We start from the raw sequence: 19,591 nt of genomic DNA on the forward strand, positions 1-19,591 counted from the left end.
TTTGGAGTGTTTTGCTTTTAAACATCATCTGAATTTCAGCAATATTCTTTTACATGCAATATTACTATAGTGGTAGGAAGACCAGCATATGCAATACTGTAATTTCTCATCAAGCTCAATTTAATAAATATAAGAGCTCGCAAATGAATACTAGCTGCTGTGTGGGGCAGCCCTGAACTGTCATTGTATGTTTTCGTCTAGCATTTAATACTTCACATTATATATTTTGGTTGACCGTCCGTCTCCCAATTATAAAATGTAACTTGTAACACGTATAACATTATAACTTGCCTGTCTGGTTGGCCCAGTGGCTGTATCCGCTCTCCCACCAAACAGGCTGTACATTCGAATCTCGCCGTGGGCTTGGATGTTTGTAATTGCTTTTAGGCAGAAGAGGGGGAGATGAATTTCGTCATCTGATGTCAGACCACCATGTTTAGTGAATGCTTGAAATGGCTTGAAAAAGTTCCATGTTTGGTCTCTAAAGCAGGATTTCCGGGCTATGTAAACAAACAAACAAAGAAAACAAAAAAAAGTAACAGGAGAATTTTTATGGGTTAATGACGTCATATATGATGTCAATATGGTTGTTTCAAGATTAATGTGTTATTTTCGGTAAAATATTTAGATTATGTTATATTTAGAGTCAAAATATCACATTCTAAAAACTTACGCAATTTTCTTTTTTTTTTTCATTTATTTCAACAAGTGTCCCAAATATGCATTCACCTGTTACGTCATACAAAAGCACTGGTCCATGTATCTCCTACCTATACATTTTTAATGACAAATGTCTTAAAGCAAAGAAATATAAATAGACATTCAGGTTAAGCTGATTACTATATCAAACATTGAAACACAACCATCCTGTGAGTTTCTTTGTTAATAGTGATGGAGAAGAATCTATCGACGTACTTTTTTTTTTTTGTTTTAATGTCTTAGCTGTAGCTATCTTCCGATAAACCGATGATTCTTTTTTCTTCTTCTATGCTAGAACATTCTTGAAAGGAACACCACTTATGAAGCCAGTTGATCCACTTCATCTTCATCCAACGGATAGAGAGTTATTATTATTTGGAATTATTCTGAAGCAACTAAGATGAGGGCCATATATTATGTCTGTTAACTGTGTTCTTCTAGGCGGTTTGCCTGTTTTGCCGATGGAAAACCCTTCCACAATTACGAAATTAGTTATCTCACCTTCAGTTGAAAAGTCCTGATGAAGGTTCTTCGCGTCCTAGATGGGATTCGAATCCAAGTCTTTCTAACCAAAGATTATCGTCGATATCGACAGAGTTGCAGAGGGTCCAACTAACAGAGAATGTATGAGTTTTACACTACGAAACACGGGTAAATCAGCTGAGAAGACCACGGAAAAGAGTCCAGCTTTTTCTTGCTATTCTTGAGAAAATCAGTTGGTCTGAATACATCCACATTGAGAGGTAGTAGGCAGTATAATGGATATCTTAAATGGATATGGTATTGAGCTTTATATTCCTCGCTCACAGGGAATAGACACACTTGACTAAAGAAATAGTTTCATATAGTAATAACCAATCATTTCACAATATTCGGAACTGGTGAGGAAAACAGTTGAGACGCCATTGTCGCTTGAAAAGCTTATCAATTCAGTGTTTCGAACGTGATAATATCCATCTAAAAAAAAAGAAAAGAAAAGAAAAGAAATAGATTCTCGCTACCGGGTTTCACAAAAGAGATGAAATGACGTAACTCTTGTAAGGGAACTATTTGAATCTTCCGTATGGATGGATGTCATGTCACAGATGACTTGAAGAGAGGCTCCATTTTCCTCCTAGTGAAAACTGACATACGAGGGATATACCCCTCCTATGCATCCGTTGGCATCTTATGCCAGCATGGACGTGTTGTTAGTGTTAAGAGTAGACCAAAACGTCCTGCTAGCATTTCAAAGAAACCATTTTCTGAACGCTTCTGCTATGCTTTTGTGATTTACGCCTCCAAAAACAAGTAGTAGAATAATTAATGCTGACGTTCAGATTTTGATAAATAGGAGGGGATAAACGCAACATTTTCAGGAGTGAATCATTGGACGGGACAATAAATAGGGCTAATGTTTCAGAGTTTTCTTTTTAACTTGCTTCTTCTTTTCAATAGAAAATGGTCGTAGTTTTATATTGTTAGGTAAAGCTAATTGGATCACTTTCAATGACATTTCAATTAGTTTTACTTCAATACCATTTTATAAATCTTTTAATCATAAACTTGCTTACTGACGATGAATTATGTAATTGACTACGTTGCTACGTATTCATAACCTGTTGTTATAGGAGTGTGAAAACATTCCCTCCACCTATCTTATTCGTCAACCAAAGAAAAACATATCATTATGTATATCTTTGTACAATGAAATGCTTTTGTATATTCTTTGTCATGCATATCTCTCAAGATCATGGATGACTTGATCTTGAGAGATATGCGTGTCTCTTTTGCCTCTCGCCACCGCACCGATACGTGACTACATTTTTATTGGCATTATTATGACTACAGTATTATTTTTTTACACTGTAAATACTCTCCACTGTCTTCAGAGTGTAAAAAAAAGTAATAAGAAATCAATCCCTCCCTGCAATCTTTTATTTCAAACTTTATAATCGCTAAAAAATCTTATGATTACAGAAAAATGTGTATATACAGTATATCTAACGTATATTATTGTCAAGTTACGCATATTTTCGTTAGTGGTTCCATATTAAAGTAGTGGATAATCTATGACTAGGCCGTTAACCTCTTTGAAAAGCATGCAGCTTATTTTCACTATTACGCAGGTGAACGATTTAGAGGTTATTCCACGTGATTCCATTCAGCAAATCTCTGCCGTTGGACAGATATGCAGTTAAGAATAATAAATAGACGATTTAAGAATATATCATAAATGATAACAGTCATCAAGGAAATTTGAAAATTTGTTTTAGATATTGAAAAAGAAAGGTTTAACTTTTCAAAACGAACGCCTTTTATTATCTATAAGGAGTAGGCAAGGACGTTTCTTCTGGAGTCTGAGGTGGAAGTTTAATGTCCACCAGCAGCCAATCAGAGATAGCTGGCATAAGACAATCACTAATTATGCCAGCTAGGGAGGTAGACAAGTGCTGCCTCCGTAGCACTTGTCTACCGCCTCGATTTTCTTAAGTTTACAGGAGATAAAATCCGCTTGCCCATGTGCCAGAGATCGAAACAGCAGAAGAAAGGGTTAGAAAGAATTCCTCTAGTCAGCGACTAGATTCGAACTGAGAATGGCCTCTGGGCGGCCCTTTGGGCGGCCTAGTACTATGGATGCAACGTTACTTCCACACGGCTACACAGGTGAGTATTTGTGCACAATTATTTCATAATGAAAACACAATACGAGCCAGGAAAAACATTACTTTGTGGACTGTGTAGAAATGTCCATGGTTGTGTAGAAAAAATATTAGATAGCAAGAAATCTGGGAAAAGTTTTGATCAATGAAATAATAGCATCCAAATAACTGTTGAATCTTTCTGATAAAAAAAATAATAATTTTAATTCTTTACTCCCAAGGAATGATTGTAAAAAGTATTTTATAAAAACTAGAAAGTATTTTAAAATTTATACGAGCTTATCAGAATCATATAATAGTAATTTATATATATAAACACTTTTAACTTAAGTGTAACACTTAACTAAAAACAATGTGCTATTCTTTTATTATTTTATTTTAGAGAAGGCATTTTAAAGTTGTAGGGCTCAACTTATCAGATGATCTCAGGAAGTTTTCGCACAATGGTGAAAATAAGATTTAAGATTCGGCCATCTCTCCTGCTGCCGATACTGCTCGTGCTAGTAAAGGGCATAGTTGGAGACCTTAAACTAAAGAAGACGCTGATGACAGCGCTTCTGATTAGCGCCATCAAAAAACCAACCATTGTTCCACTTCCTATTCCTCTACCTTTTCCTTTCCCAGTAAAAAGCATCAAGTATCTTCCAGTACCGTAAGTGTTTGTGTTATATTTCTAAATTAACAAGTTAATTTAGCCTCTAAATTAACAACTGTATTTTGTATATATTTCCTTTTGTATATCCTTTCGATAATTCCAGTAGGCTAACTTTGAGTTTGTTACCATTTATAGTTAAACAAGTAAGAAAATAACTGTAGATTATATATATATCACTAACTCCGTGGAAGTGTTAAATTATTATATTAATCAATAAATAAATCATACATGTCTTTTTATTCTCCAAAAGGAGTAGGTGGAACTCCCAAGTACTAACGTTTTAGAAATCAGTTAGCAGTCTGCCTCCCTTCTGGCTGTTCTCCAGAAAAGAAGTGCTATTGTCTAAAGAAGGAAATGAAAAAGAATATGACTGATAACTGCTGTATCTTGTGGTCCTAATCTTAAATTTGTTTCATTATGTGAAACAATGTGATCGATGGTTGAGTTTTCTGAATTGTAATGCTAAAAATCCGATTTTGTAATGAAAAAAAAAACTGTTCATTTTGGAACTGGCTAAAAAAAAAGTGCCTTGGAAAAATTTCTCTAGTCGGTAATTAGGAGGTCTTCCTTCTGCAGATCGAGCATCATATAGTTTCCTGGGAGTTACACAACTCCATAATAATGATAATAATCAATTTATTCACCAACTCATTTATAATAATAAATACATACGTAAATTTACCTACTACTACCTTCCTAACCATTTCCCCCCACACCATAAAAAACGGCTTTGATAACTACTTTTTGTATTGCTCTTGCACACTGCTAAAAATATAGGAGGTTCAGACAGAGAGAAACTTGTCTGTACAAAAGAGCGACTGAATCGTGAACCATGAAAAGAAAGATTTAGAAAATTTTTTTCTAGAATGAAACCTATAACTGGCTTTCTATGGGCGGGCTACCATTATGGATGCAAATGTCATTTCCGCATGGTACACAGGTACTGTGCTGTTGAAATAATAAAACATAAATAAACAAAAAAAAAAAAAAGAAATATAACTGAACAGAAAACTTAAAACTATTGAAAGATCCGATCATGTACATGTATTTTTTTACGATTGTTTCGGGTTCCACTATCAATATGAACCACAACTTGTATGATCCTTTCGATAAGAAAACTTTGTGACAAGCATGAATAAAAAAAAGTAGCTTTTTCTTTCGTACACGGCTTAATGAATATTTTTCTATTTTATAAATTAAGTGGATATTAAATCCAGCATCATTTCAAAGCCGAATACAGAAATTATAAAAGTTTCGTGCGAAAATTGACTAGAGAGCTTCTATGAATTCTATGAATTTATTTATTTATATTTTTTAATTCAATATCTAGATATACTTTTTTGATATTTAACTTGCCTATAAATTAACCAAACTATTCCTATTTATTCCAGAGTCCCTTCTAAACACGGAAAAATTCCTGTAAATGTTGGTGCCCATCTTTATCCCGATGCGCATCTATATGACAATAATTTCTTAAGTCCCTTGGATAAACTTGGCTATTTCGGAAAATCGGGAGACATGAATGCTTTGTCCAGTGAACATCAACCTCAGTATTCTTCACCGTATCCATCTGAAGAGAAAAATTGGCAAGAGTTTTCCGAAAGTGTACCTCGGTATATGTATGAACCACCACCTATCCCCAATGAACCATATCCCTTCCATCCTATAGACTATCACCAAGAGGAAAAGCACACGCAGCCGAATTACTATTCGGAGAGTGCACCAAGATTTCGACCATCACCAAGGCCTAGACAAAGGCATAGACGTGTGAGATATTCATCTAAAAGTCAGCGTAAACATCCGTGGCGTCATCGATATGAAATCGACATGGAAATTGATGTCGGAAACCATAAGCAAAAAGATGAAGAGGATGAAAAGCCAGCTCAGATATCTCAAAACAGGAGATATCACAGATCGTTCAGATTCCCATGGAAAACTAAAAGAATATTTATTATATGAGTCTTAAAATATAACTTAAAATATAACTCTGGTTATATCCATCATTCTTCAGGCTCAATGAATAACCAAAACAGCAAGCAGGGAAGAGTAATAATTATCCAAACTATTGTTAGTAGTATTAGTAGTATTATTATTAGATAATTTATAAGGATGCAGAATTACTTGGAAATTCCTTTGATAGGTATACCAAGTATAAAATCTCTTATCTGTTAACGATCAAATGTTAGTATATATTTTTATGAGTATAACGTCCTCTTTTGATGAAGCCAATGATCTTTTCATGATTGCGTAATTTTGTAGTAGGTATTTGCAGGCAATATGCTGAACACTTGCACATTTTTATTCAGTTTAAAGGCAGCTGTTTTATTATCTCAATTAGCTTTCTCCCTATAATTTTATAGAATATTATTTTTTAATTTAGGCCACATTAAAGCCTCGAGACCTCTCATATTAAATTCAAACAATTTGGAATTCAATAAATGTAACTTAATGATTCTTTCCAGTCAAGCTGCATATTATTGTTAGTTTTTTCGAGTTTAGTTTCAAGGAAACTGAAGTTATCTGTGTTTATAAATTGCATGTATTTATTTATTTTGTCGCTTTTGAGAGAGGAAGATCATAATTTCTGGGTCATCTAATAACGAATATCTTAACTTTCGGTGAAAAATGTGTACAATATGTTCGGTGTTTCGAATACAAAGTATCGCTTTTGTTATTATGATTATGTTTCTACCCTTTATTCGTATTAAACTACAATGATAATAGTAAATCATATTATTATCGATTAAACAATTTATATTACTGTATAATAGAAAGCATGCTCGTTAGGATGATATTTTTGCTTGACTAGTACGATAATTATTAAATTCGAAACAGCAAGGACAGAATTGCAATAAGCATTCCACTCAAAGAGGTCGCTTCCATCGTATTCCCTTTGAATTCAACGATGTATATTAGAAAACATTTTAACTATTTTTAACATTTTAACATGATTTCCCATAAATTTACATAAAATAAAATAAAATAAATCATAGCAGTATTCAATGATGTCACAGATAGTTTAAAAAAAAATCCAGGAAGCTTGCAATTTTAATTGTTTTTAAACTAAGAAAAATCGATCGAATAACTCACTATTTCAAATAATAATAATAATAATAATAATACCAGATATAGTTTAGAAATGCGAGGTGAGGACAGTTGTCTTCGTATCTTTGAAATAGAGGGCGTAGTATTTATTTAAGTTTGTTTGTTTGTGTTAATTCACATGTTATTAACTTATAATTATTTGTTTATATCTTTTGTCAGATTCAAATGGTTTCGAGATAAATAAAATATATAAATTTCAAAAATATGGAAATGTGGAAGAATTCAGAATGGCTGATAAACAAAGCATAATAATCGAGATTTTATCTTATCAGTTGAAAATTGTACTACAATATTCTAATCTAACGAATTTGTCCATTCCATTGTAATTGTTAAAAGATGTGTTTAAATGTTAGGGTCTAGGAATTTTTCTTTTGCATGAAAGAGAGAGAGAGAGATTTTGGATAGTCATATACAGTGACACACACACACACACACACACACACACACACACACACACACACACACACACACACACACACACACACACACACACACACACACACACACACACACACACACACACACACACACACACACACACACACACACACACACACACACACACACACACACACACACACACACACACACACACACACACACACACACACACAAAGAAAGAAAGCGATGAAAACCAGTGAATCATCATCTTGTGAATATATTATTTTCCATGTAGAAAGTGTTTAGATGTAGCTTGCAGGGCAAGCATGAACTCCATGTAGTTGTTATATTTATATATATCAATGTCATATGTAATGGCAAATAAATGTTTGTTAAAATTTTTTTTTTTTTTAAATTATGTGTTTGTGATTACTAATACCTTTCTCATGTTTCGATTTTGAATGGTTTAAGAACTCTATTAAAATGACGATCAACATTAATTATTATCATGTAAATTTGTTACTTTAAAAAAAAACAGTGTCCTAATTTATGTGAAATGCATTTATTGCATCAATAACTACAAATATTCTTGCATGAAAATATTGTGCAAAAGTAACACAAACACAGTGTTATCCTCCCAGGGCAAGACGAGCGATAAATAAAGCAAATTCTATGTATGTATGGAACTCATGCGGAACACGTACAGTGTTCAAAATGGCCTCCATCTATAGCCACGCTGCCGTTGAGATTTCTCGACATTGACAGTTTCACACGCTTGAAAGTTCCTAGTATGTGTCTGATGACAGTGCATGGATGCTCATCATGCTCCTCCCACTAGGAGAGAATGCACCAATGATAATACATAAATTAAAAAATCACGTGATTTAGAGTGGGCCATTTAACTGGTCCACGTCGACCAATGCGTTTTTCAGAAACCTTTGATCACGATACTCTTGAGCCTCATTATTGAAGTATGATCATGCTCCGTTATTCGTGAACCACATGTTTCTCTCCACGAGATAGATGCTTTCTACTAGGATTTGCAAAGAAATCACAATGTAAAGTCTTGAAAGTGTCTTTGGTAAAACACACGGTCCAGTTACTTCCTCTGAAGATACTTGCCATACGACGAAGAACTGTTACTTGTGTCTTAATTGAATAACTGCGTGTGGATTTTGATTGGACCATATGCAACTGTAGAGATAATTCAAAACACTATCTCGGGTAAAACATCACTTCGTCTGTGGAAAGCATACAAGAGAAAAAATGTTGGTTCCTTGTACATTGCTGTAGAAACCCTTGAAAAAAAGAATCAATCGACCATGATGATTGTCTCATAATAGTGCTTGAACCCGCTGTTGATAACAGGAGTAAAGCCAATTTACATGCACAACCAAGCAAGTGACACCTCTCCTACTACACTTCTGCATGTGCTAGTGCATGGATATCTGCCAGTACATATTGCTGCCTCCATTGGCACATGAAGTACGTGTTCCGACGTACTTCATGTGCTTTCGGTTGGCACCGACCATAATAAATGTACATATGAGCCAATTCACTCAATGTGAACTCACCTGACTTTGCAAAAAACTGATATGATATACAAAGACTGAAAAAAATTGTTATTTGCTCAGGATGAACTTATTAGAGCGAATGCAGTTCCACGCACGTCTTGCATGTAACTGTTGTTTACAATAACTTGATTCATCTGCTTTGTATATTGTCAGCGTTTGTGCCGCAACTACAAAGAGCTGTAACTCGTAAATTCCAGGTTTCTAGACTCTGTTTATTGGGACACCTTTTCAGTAGTTTTGAGGTGTAGAATACACTTTAAGATATATACAGGAATGTAGAATCTTTCTCTCTCTCTTTTTTCTTCAGTAGAAATAAGTTCTCACATACACCAAAGTGTGACCTTACTTATAATTGTTTTATTACTCTATTTCAAGTGGACAATTTAAATTTATAAAATCCATCATGAATTTTTTTTCGAGTATAATTGCCAACACAGAGTGAGCTTCATCTTTTCCACTGTCTACTTGATCAATATGCACAATAGAACCAATACAAACGTCAGAATGCTTGGCCGAAGGTCATTTTATTTATTTATTTTTTTTTTAATTTATAACTTATTTATTAATTTTGTTTTTATTTATCTATTTATGTATTGGTAGTAAAGTTAAGTGCCGGTATGGCTTAGTAGAACGGCTTGCCGTCGGCTGCAAGCGCCCGAAGGAAAAGCGTAAGTTCAATTCTAGTTGACGACTACAGAAACTTTTTCTAAGCATTTTTAAGACCTGTTTCCGAGTTAGTCGATCTCTAGAATGGACAAGTGGGTTTTTTCTTCCGGAAACGCGGATATTTCGTCCCATAAACTGAAGAAAATCGACCGCAGAAACCATTTCAGACAGTAACATTGTGTTAGGGTCAGGGACCAAGAGATGGTGACACTTGTCAGTCGTCTCTTCATCGGATGCTGCTTAAAAACAGTAGTAACTTTGGGTCAGCTATCTCTGGTTGTCTACCAGTGGAAATAGAACTTCTCTCTCAATCTCCAAAGATAGATAGGTGTAAAATGGACTCGCTTACACCCTATAAAGGAATCAAAGGAGTTGGCTGATTTTTGTTAATATACTGTAGAAATTTCAAAGTTTTCTTTATTGAACGAAATATTTCCATTTTAAATGCTTTCCAAATTTTGTTTAAATTTTCCATTATCTTGTGCATTATCTGACATTCATGTCGTCAATATATTTTCAATGCTCTACAATACCCTCATTTTGGCAGAAACCAAGGCTGTGCCCCTCTTTTTTATGAATGGTTCACACCCACGAAAGATTATTCTAAACCTATAGCGCATTTTGTACCGTGGGTGGACTGAGGATTTTTTACAATTTTTATCAATTTTGGGAGATTTTTATAATTGTAATTTTTTGTAATATGTTTGCAGTTGTTTGCAGAATTTTTAATTCTGGCCACACTTCTTGAAAATTTTCTATTATCACTCCTCTTTTCTTTATCATTTCTATATCTAGGCACTGTCAAATAACCAACAAGGCTCAAGTACTGTATCAGCAACGACAGTACAAATATAAAAATGTCAAGTTCTGCAAGTGAATTAAGTATAAAAACTATACTTAATTCACTTGCAGAACTTGACACATCCACTATCGTTAGGAGATGCTTAAAAATAAATTTCGGTTACAAAATATGTTTTATGCATATTTTGCAACCGAAATATACGTTGATTGAATTCTTTAACTCAATCCTCATAGTTATTCTATGGAATACCTAGTTAATGTCTAAAATAACTTATAATTTCATGCTTTACCTAAAACTATCATTTATAAAATGCCAAGTTATTCTAGATAATAACCAATTTCATACTTTAACGGCAATATTATTTCAGTCAGAGCCTCCGTAGTTCAGTCAGTATAGACGAAGCTCTTTGGTCGGATAGACCTGGGTTCGATTCCCGTTAGTGACGTGAGGAACCTTTATCCGGTTTCTTTCGACTAAAGGTGAGTTAGCCGGTCTCTTTCGACTAAAGGTGAAATAGCAGGTCTCATAACGAGGTGGAGGGTTTTATCCCTGTAACTCGGATTTTTCATCCCTCAAAACAGCCAAACTGGTCCCTTGAACACACACGGCTACAGTCATAAAATATTATATTATGGCAAGGAAGGCACCGGGAAACTATCTTGGTCATAATCATCTCCCTAGTAGCATATAGCTATCCCCACCAGCTGTATGGCTGAGGAAATAGGATAGGATGGGATTATTCCAGTCAATCGTGAGGTCTGCTTAGCCAACCTCACGATTGGTCGGCTAACGATGGGTAATCATAATGTTTCCGAACATCTGTGAGTGTGTGTGGATTCCGCACTTCTCCAAATCGCTATAATATTCTTAAATTCAATTAATTGGAATGTTTTAGAAATATTTCATTAGCAATATTATAGATGTTTTATGAATTTACGAAAATAACGAGGTCAAGAAATATTTATTGGAGATTTATGACCAAATAAAAACTTTATTCCAAGGCTAACTTTAGTATCCCCCCCGACTTTGCTATCATTTAACGAAATTAGGACTGAGAGGAAATGGAGCGAAAAAGGAAAACTAAACAGTATATAATTGGAGCATTAAGGAATTTAGGATAAACAGATATTATGGAGCTCCCAAACAATATGTGGTGTAAACATTATAAAATTCAAAAAAAAAAAAAAAAAAAAAAATCAGCTAACGCCTATTTGTTCCTGTATAGGGAGTAGGCTGGGCCGTTTACCCTATCTAACTTAATTAATTATAATTAATATTCTAAAAATCAGCTTGATACGAGATCGCTCTATGCAGATAAAAGTGATAAAAGTTTTGTAGATAAGTAGAAGTTATCAAATTATGAATAGTTACGGGGTCAAAATAAAATAAAATAGTAGGAAGAAGAAAATTTAAGATTTGTGGATAAGTAATTCACAATTCACGAAATATGCTACATGTTGTTAGGTTGTTTATGAAAGTGTTGCTAACAAGCTAAAGTACTTGTTACTAAGTTCTACCACCACCACTTTCAGTTTTAGCACATTTCTTTGAAACTATGATGCATGCTGTTTAATTCTATACTGAAATTCAATCTCTAGTTGTCAAGCATTAATAACAATAAGTGTTATGTCAAGTATACATATGACTTTGTTTAATAAAAGATCAAAAACAAAAAAAAATCAGTAATGCCTTTTATTTCTTTATAGGGATAGGCAACGCTGTTTTAGCCCTATCTAACTTTTGCAAACTGAGTGGGCAGTTCAATCCCTACCAGTAGCCAAACAGAGATGCTAGCCCAAGGCTATCACTAATCCAAGCGGCCAGCAGTGAAGAGACGGCTCAACAAATGCCGCAATCTTGTGATCCATAACCATAACACGATATTTTTCATGTCTGAATTAGTCTGGGTTCTACCGTCGATATTCTTGAGTTTACAGGACGATACCTGAGTTTCTGGGAGAAAAAACCGTTTGCCCGTGCTAGCGATGGACTAATTTAGGAAATGGGGAAAAAAGGTTTAGAAAAAGTTCCTCTAGTCGGCGACTAGAATCGGACAGACAATGCTCTTTCTTCGGGCGGTTTAGCACGAAGATAGAAGAGGAAAAAATATATTAAATATCGTGAATTAAAATATATGTAGTTTCTATATTTATACATACAAATATAATTTAACTTTTATTGAAACAATTACTATTTTTGGTATTCACCCATATACGAGGGTGGTCTGAAAAGTTCTCGGCCTCGAACATAGACGGCAGCACTATCGGCAAGATGTTTTCTTTCTTTTTTTTTTTTTCAAAGTTGGTAGATCTGTCATAAGCATCTATGTGAGACTGCAAGTCATTTTATCAAGTAGTTTGTTTTATACAGCTGATGAATCAAACGTGGTGTCTGTATATCCCCTAAAATGGATAAAATAGAGTATCGTGCGGTTATAAAATTCTTTGTAAAAGAAGGTTTAATGAAAAGAGAAATTCATTCGAAGTTCATAAAAGTTTATGGGCACTCTTCTCCTTCATTCTTGACAATTGCGAAATGGGCTGCCAAGTTTAAACTTGGCCATACCAGCCTTGATGATGATCCATGTGAAGGACCCAAAAAGGGTAACAACACCAGAAATCATTGATCAAGTGCACGATATGGTATTGATTGTCCGACGAGTCAAAGTGCGTGAAATTGCTGAGACTATAGACATTTCAGAAGAACGTGTAGGATATATTTTGCATGAAGCATTGCAAATGAAAAAGCTTTCTGCAAGATGGTTGCTGCGCTTGCTCACAGCAGATCAAAAACGCACTGGCATGAAAATCTCTCAACATTGCTTGGAGTTTTATTTAGTTTTATTCTTTAAATAAGAATAAAGCTAATTTTGTGCGTCGATTTATTACTATGGATGAGACTTGGATTCATCATTACACACCAGAATCCAAACAGCAGTCAAAACAGTGGACTCATTAAAAGTTCAGTGCCAAAGAAGACAAAGTCGGTTCCATCGGTGTTTTGGGATGCTAAGGGCATTTTGTTTTATTAACTATCTTTAAAAGGGTAAAACAATAACTGGAGAATATTATTCCCATCTTTTAACCAGCCTAACGAGAAAAAATTCGTGAGAAAAGACCCAGTTTGTAGAAGAAAAAATCATCTTTCATCAGGACAATGCACCTGCCCTCAAATGTGTTTGGGCAATGGGAAAATTAAGGGATCTGCACTATGAATTGTTGGAACATCCACCCTATTCCCCAGATTTGGCTCCCTCTGACTTCTATCTCTTCCTCAGTGGTCAACCTTTTCAAGATAATTAATAAACAAAATGCCTTTAGCATCCCAAAACACCAATGCCATGACCTTTCCTGCTGATGGAACCGACTTATAGACATTGGAAATCCCAATGAATTTTGTCATTATGTGGTAAGTAGGAGGAAGAATAACCATGAAAGGATAATTTTAATGAGTGCAGTTGGTAGGGGGGTGAAGAGGCAAATGAAAGTGTTGAACTACAGTGACCAGTTTTCATGGGTATAACAATATTTGAAGATAGATATTGTTATGGTAGAGGTGATGAGGACTGATGAGAAAACAGAGGTTGATGAATTGAGTTACTTCTGATATTGCAGAATCTGAATGGGAATATAGCTGTGAGATTGGATGGAATATCCTCGCATTTTAAGAGGTGCAGGAGAAGTGGCGATGTCTTTGACTAGGCTGTTTAATTTAATTCTAAACTCTGGTAAATCCCCAAGAGACTGCAAGAATAAAGGAAGATCTAAGTCTGTGGTAGCAAATTATAGACCAATCTGTATCTCAGGAGTGGTGGTAAAATTATTGGAAAAATTGGTCAAAAAGGGAATTTAGTAATGGGTGGATAAGAATATGACACTCTATGTGAGGCAGCATGGCTTTGACAGGATTACTAAGGTATGACCTACCGACATACTTTGTGAGTAGGTCATACCTTACTAATCCTCTCACCACCATCACAACAATAATAATGTTGAATAAATCGCACTTTTAAGAAAGACGTGTATTATTTGCATAACTGAATAAAGAGGAGAATTGCGATAAATATTGGTCCTAGACAGTTCAGATGTACATTAAAAAACAAGAAGATAATTAAGAGGCTATACACAATAGGAATGGATAGCCTATGAAGAAGCTGTACTCTTTTTATGATCCTGAGACATCGGAATAAAATCATCAGATACTGAATGTACCAGCTTAATTCTGTCATAGGGGTGGAGTGAACAAAATTTACAACACGTTCCATCAGAAATACGCCTTATATGAAAAGGCCAAAAAAAGTCTTATCCAGATAGAAGAAAATTTGGGAAATCTTGAGTAACTCGGAAAGGAATAGCACAAGCCACGAGAGAAAGAAATTTAGATAATAACTTATGAGTGGAAAGGAAACGTGACACGAGATGTAAAAAGTTGCTCAAGTCTGGTCGCCTGGATGCCTTTCTTTGGGATGAGGAAGCTGTAGAGAGGATTCAGAGGCGAGGGACCAAGATAGTGAGTGGCCTGTATAATGTTCTTTATGAGGATAGATTAGAGGTTTGTGGATTGCAGAAGTTAGTTGATAGGAGAAAAAGAGGGAGATATGATAGAGACATTTAAGTTGCTTAAAGGATTTTATAGGATAGATACAGGGGAAATGTTTCAGCACTTGGCTAGAGGGACCAGAACAAGGGTTCATCCCTGGATAGATTGGATCTCCACGATGATTCTTATAGGGATAGGCAACGCTGATATATATATATATATATATATATATATATATATATATTTGGACAGTAGTGTAGCTAGGCCTTTTGCCGCCCTGGGTTGTCCCTGAGTTTGCTGCCCCTCTCAATACACACTAAAAATACTACAAAAAGTCAAAATAACATATAAGGAAATAAATCAAAACACGTGTTTATTTTTGAAGTAAAACTTTAATTTCAACATTGTAAAATGTTGTTTTCTTGCTTTTCTGTTAGCAAAATCGTTGATGATAGCGGAGAAGTCTATTTCATAGTAATGTTGGTAATTCTTATAAAAAAAATCAGCTGACGCCTTTTTATTCCCGTATATATAAGGAGTAGACGAGCCCGTTTCTAACCCTATCTAATTTTTGGAGACTGAGTGGGCAGTTCAATCTCCACTGGTACCCAATCAGAGATAGTTGGCCCAAGGCTATCACTAATTAAGCGGCATGCAGTGAAGAGTGACGGCTCAATAAGTGCTGCCATCTCATGGTCCCTAACCCTAACACTCGTATTTAATGTCTGAAAAATAATGTGGGTTCTACGGTCGGTTTTCTTGAGTTTACGGGACGAAAAACCCGAGTTTCCAGGAGAAAATACCCGCTTGCTCGTGTCAGAGATCGACTAACTCGGGAACAGGTCGAAAAAGGCTTTAGAAAAATTTCCTCTAGTCGCCGACTAGACTCGAAATCAAGTCTTCCTTCTTGCGGCCAAACGCCGTGGTGTGCAAACGCTACATCCACTGAGCTAACAACCCATCATCCTTTTGAAAACCAGGCAACCAAATCTGTGCACACTAATCCATATGCAATCTGATGAAAGTCTTGTACAGTGGGCTCATAACATCCTTACTTCTACATGTCAGTGTTATTCACATCATTCCCTGTCTTGTCCTTTTATTCAATAAAACTCCTCTCAGAATTCGCAGTAGTATTACGATATTCGGAAATGAGTTCTGGAGACTGTATTTTAGAAATTAATTGCAAAAGTTCAAAAAGGTTCAAAGTGTCGCCTGGGGAGGATCTCCCCCTACGGACCCTCTGTATTCGAACGACTTATAATAATAATAATAATAATAAAAGGTAGCCACTGACAATTGGAGAAACCTGCAGAAGAAGAAGATTTTCATGAAGCGACATCTATCACAAATTAAAATGACTGCCAGGAAGGTTCGTGCATTTGTTGATATCATTAAGAAACTATAGTTCTGTTATGTTTATGTAATTACAAAAGGTCGTGAGTGATCTAATGATACTGGAATGAGTGTCGATGTAATGTTTGTTTGCTAGATTCCTAGTTGGAAATACTTATGACAGAAATCAGTTGCTGAATAGTAATTGGAAAATATGATGTATTTGTAATGAATAGACGTTACAAGAAAAACAGTATAAAACAGTAACGAGTTTATTCCCCACAAATAACATCTGAAAATAAATGTGAAATGTAAGCATATAGTATCTGTTTACAAGAATGTCTATAAATCTGAGCGACGTAATTAATTCAATGTACGATACATCTAACAGCACGATATGATCGTTCCTTGAAATTCCAGTAAGGCCTTTTCTTCCAAATTTCTCTATTATTTAATAGGCTGTGATCAGCTGTTATTCTTCTAAAGCACTCTTAACTATCGACTTATCTATTTCCAAGTCGTTTACTTGATATTTTGCTTTAGAATCTAGGAAACACTGTTGTTACTAATCTTTCATTTTCTGTTTTTAAAATTGCCATACCCTTAGAAGAATTCTGTTCTTTCTTTTTCATTTTTTGCTTGTGTGTTTATATATATAAGATATGACTTGCATCATAAACTGTTTTAGACACTATAACTTCTTCACCTTGGTATGTTATTCTATAAATTTTGATGTTTAAAGTAAACGTTTTGCCTAAACCCATGTTATTCTTAGCCAGTTTATCTATTAGCAGTTTTATGCCTTCTCATTATAAGGCAGTCTTCATCACTTTATTTCCTTTTATATATATATATATATATATATATATATATATATATATATAAGAAAGTTCTGATAAAACACCTAGAACAAAAGTGATATTAAAGCAACTGATATAACCACAAGAAAGAACATACTAATACAGGAGTTATGAAGGTAACTTATGTTCTATATCAGTTGCTTTAATATCAATTTTGTTTTATGTGTTTATCAGCGCTTTCCTGCTCCCTCCTCCCTCGTGTGTGTGTGTATATATATATGTGTGTGTGTGTATATATATATGTATGTGTGTGTATATATATATATATATATATATATACTGTGTACAGTGTAGCAGAGTTCCAGTCAGCTGAGTTTCAACCTTCTGATCAAGTATTTTGAATTATTCAGCATAATAGTCACTGTATACTTCTATATATAAGCATTTCAGGTTCAATATCAACTGCTCCGAATGTTTTTTTTTTTTCCTGATAGTTTTTTTATCTATGGTATTGAAAATAGCTATATCTCACCCCTCAATGAGTCTTTGGACTCCCTGGAGGTGTCACATGATACTAATACTAATATAGTCTACCCAGATATTTTGTATTATGGTACTGCTTCTAGCTACAGAAACATGTTAAGAATTAAGATAAATTCTTAACTTATTGGATTAGATATTAAATTATTAGATTAGCTATATGTATTAGATGAAATATATGAATTAAAGAAAGAAATGGATTGAACATATTGAAAGAATGGACATTTTGAGATTACCTAAAAAGATACTTCAGTACCACCCAGTTGGAGGTTGTAGAAGTCAGACAATTAAGGAAAAGATGGAGTGAGGCTGGAACAAGCCGCTTGGCCTAAATCCCTGAAAGGATGATGCTCTACTACTGGCTATCTCATGTAATAATTTTTTAAAGTAACCCTCCCAGATATCCAGAATATCTTCAGTTTTTATATAAGTTTTGTTATATCCTTTCTGATATCTTGAAAGCTTACTTTGACCACTCTTATACATAGTTGTCATATATTTTTCTTTATATTCTGTAAGCCATGCTCCTTTTCATGGACTGCTTCTTAACTTCTTTTCACTACCATGTATAAATATTTAAAAATAGTAAATATTTCTATTTTAAAAACTCTGCACCCTCATTCGTTCATTTATGTGAATCACATAAATTACAGATATGAGTAACATTAAACCTGTTATCAAAATTAGAGAGATTCAGATCAGCCATTTACTTTATTATTATTATTATTATTATGTAACACCTCCAGGAAGTCCAAAGACCATTGAGGTAGGGTATCCACTCTACAGCTCTCCGTCTCCACCAGTGGCAGCTGGTGAAAATTTTAAGTGGGGGGGGGGGGGTGCTGCATACATATACAAAAAAAAAAAAAAAACATTCCCCTAATCAGTAACGAATTTATTAATAAATAAATTTATATATTAAAAATTGCTTTATTAAAAATATTTCATCCTCACCACAAACAAACACCAATAATAAATGTTTTGTAGCAATGACAAGTGCAACGAATATCGGTGTTAGATCGCAGTGCATTTATTTCATGTAACGATAATTGAAAAAATATAATTCTTTTCATATTTTCAACAGTGACACTCGTCATAATTCAGCCTTGTATCTATAATAAATAAATAATTATGTTATTTTAACAAAATAAAATAAGATTTACAAAAAAAAGTTCACTACGAACACGTACCAATAATAAACATTTCATATCTCACAGGGGCGCCAGCCATATGTGCAATGTGTGCGATGCACACAGGCACCAGGATAGTAAAGGCACCAAAGAGGAGGAAATACTTAAAAAAAAAACGTTTTTTTTTAAAGTGATTTTTTTTTATTGGGGGGGGGGGAGGAAAGGGGCACCAACTAAAGTTTTGCACACAGGCACCAGACACTACTGGCATGCTACTGGGTATAGGGGCACCAACTAAAGCTTTGCACACAGGTGCCGGCCACTACTGGCATGCTACTGGGTATAGGGGCACCAACTAAAGTTTTGCACACAGGCGCCGGACACTACTGTGTATAGAGGCACCAACTAAAGTTTTGCACACAGGCGGCGGACACTACTGGCATGCCTCTGCAAGCGGCAGTGTATCTAATGACGTAACTTGCAATGACAGCAAATGAATATCGATGTTAGATCACAGTGCATTTGTTTCGTGTAACGATAATTGAAAAAATATTATTCTTTTCATATTTTCAACAGTGACACTCATCATAATTCAGCCTTGTATCTATAATAAATTAATAATTTATATGTTATTTTAATAAAATATAGTTCACCAGGCACACGCACCAATAATAAACATTTCATATCTCACAGAAATAAGGCATGTAAGCTTGCTAAAAATAC

The 19,591-nt window shown here is 34.7% G+C and overlaps 1 protein-coding gene across 1 annotated transcript in view; it reads left to right on the forward strand.

Annotated features, from left to right (window-relative positions):
- The first annotated feature begins 16,373 nt into the window (after positions 1-16,373).
- The window catches only part of Mic26-27 (MICOS complex subunit 26/27), a 60,470-nt gene continuing 57,252 nt past the window's right edge, over positions 16,374-19,591 (forward strand). Inside the window, exon 1 of the mRNA XM_090407334.1 lies at positions 16,374-16,435. Coding sequence (XP_090263460.1) covers positions 16,394-16,435 — 42 coding nt within the window. The 5' untranslated portion in view covers positions 16,374-16,393. The remainder of the gene's footprint in view (positions 16,436-19,591) is intronic.

Source organism: Typopeltis vanoorti, chromosome 17, assembly GCF_054136105.1.
Source record: "Typopeltis vanoorti isolate ZY-2024b chromosome 17, IOZ_Tvanoo_1.0, whole genome shotgun sequence".
In the NCBI taxonomy this organism is placed as follows: domain Eukaryota; kingdom Metazoa; phylum Arthropoda; class Arachnida; order Uropygi; family Thelyphonidae; genus Typopeltis; species Typopeltis vanoorti.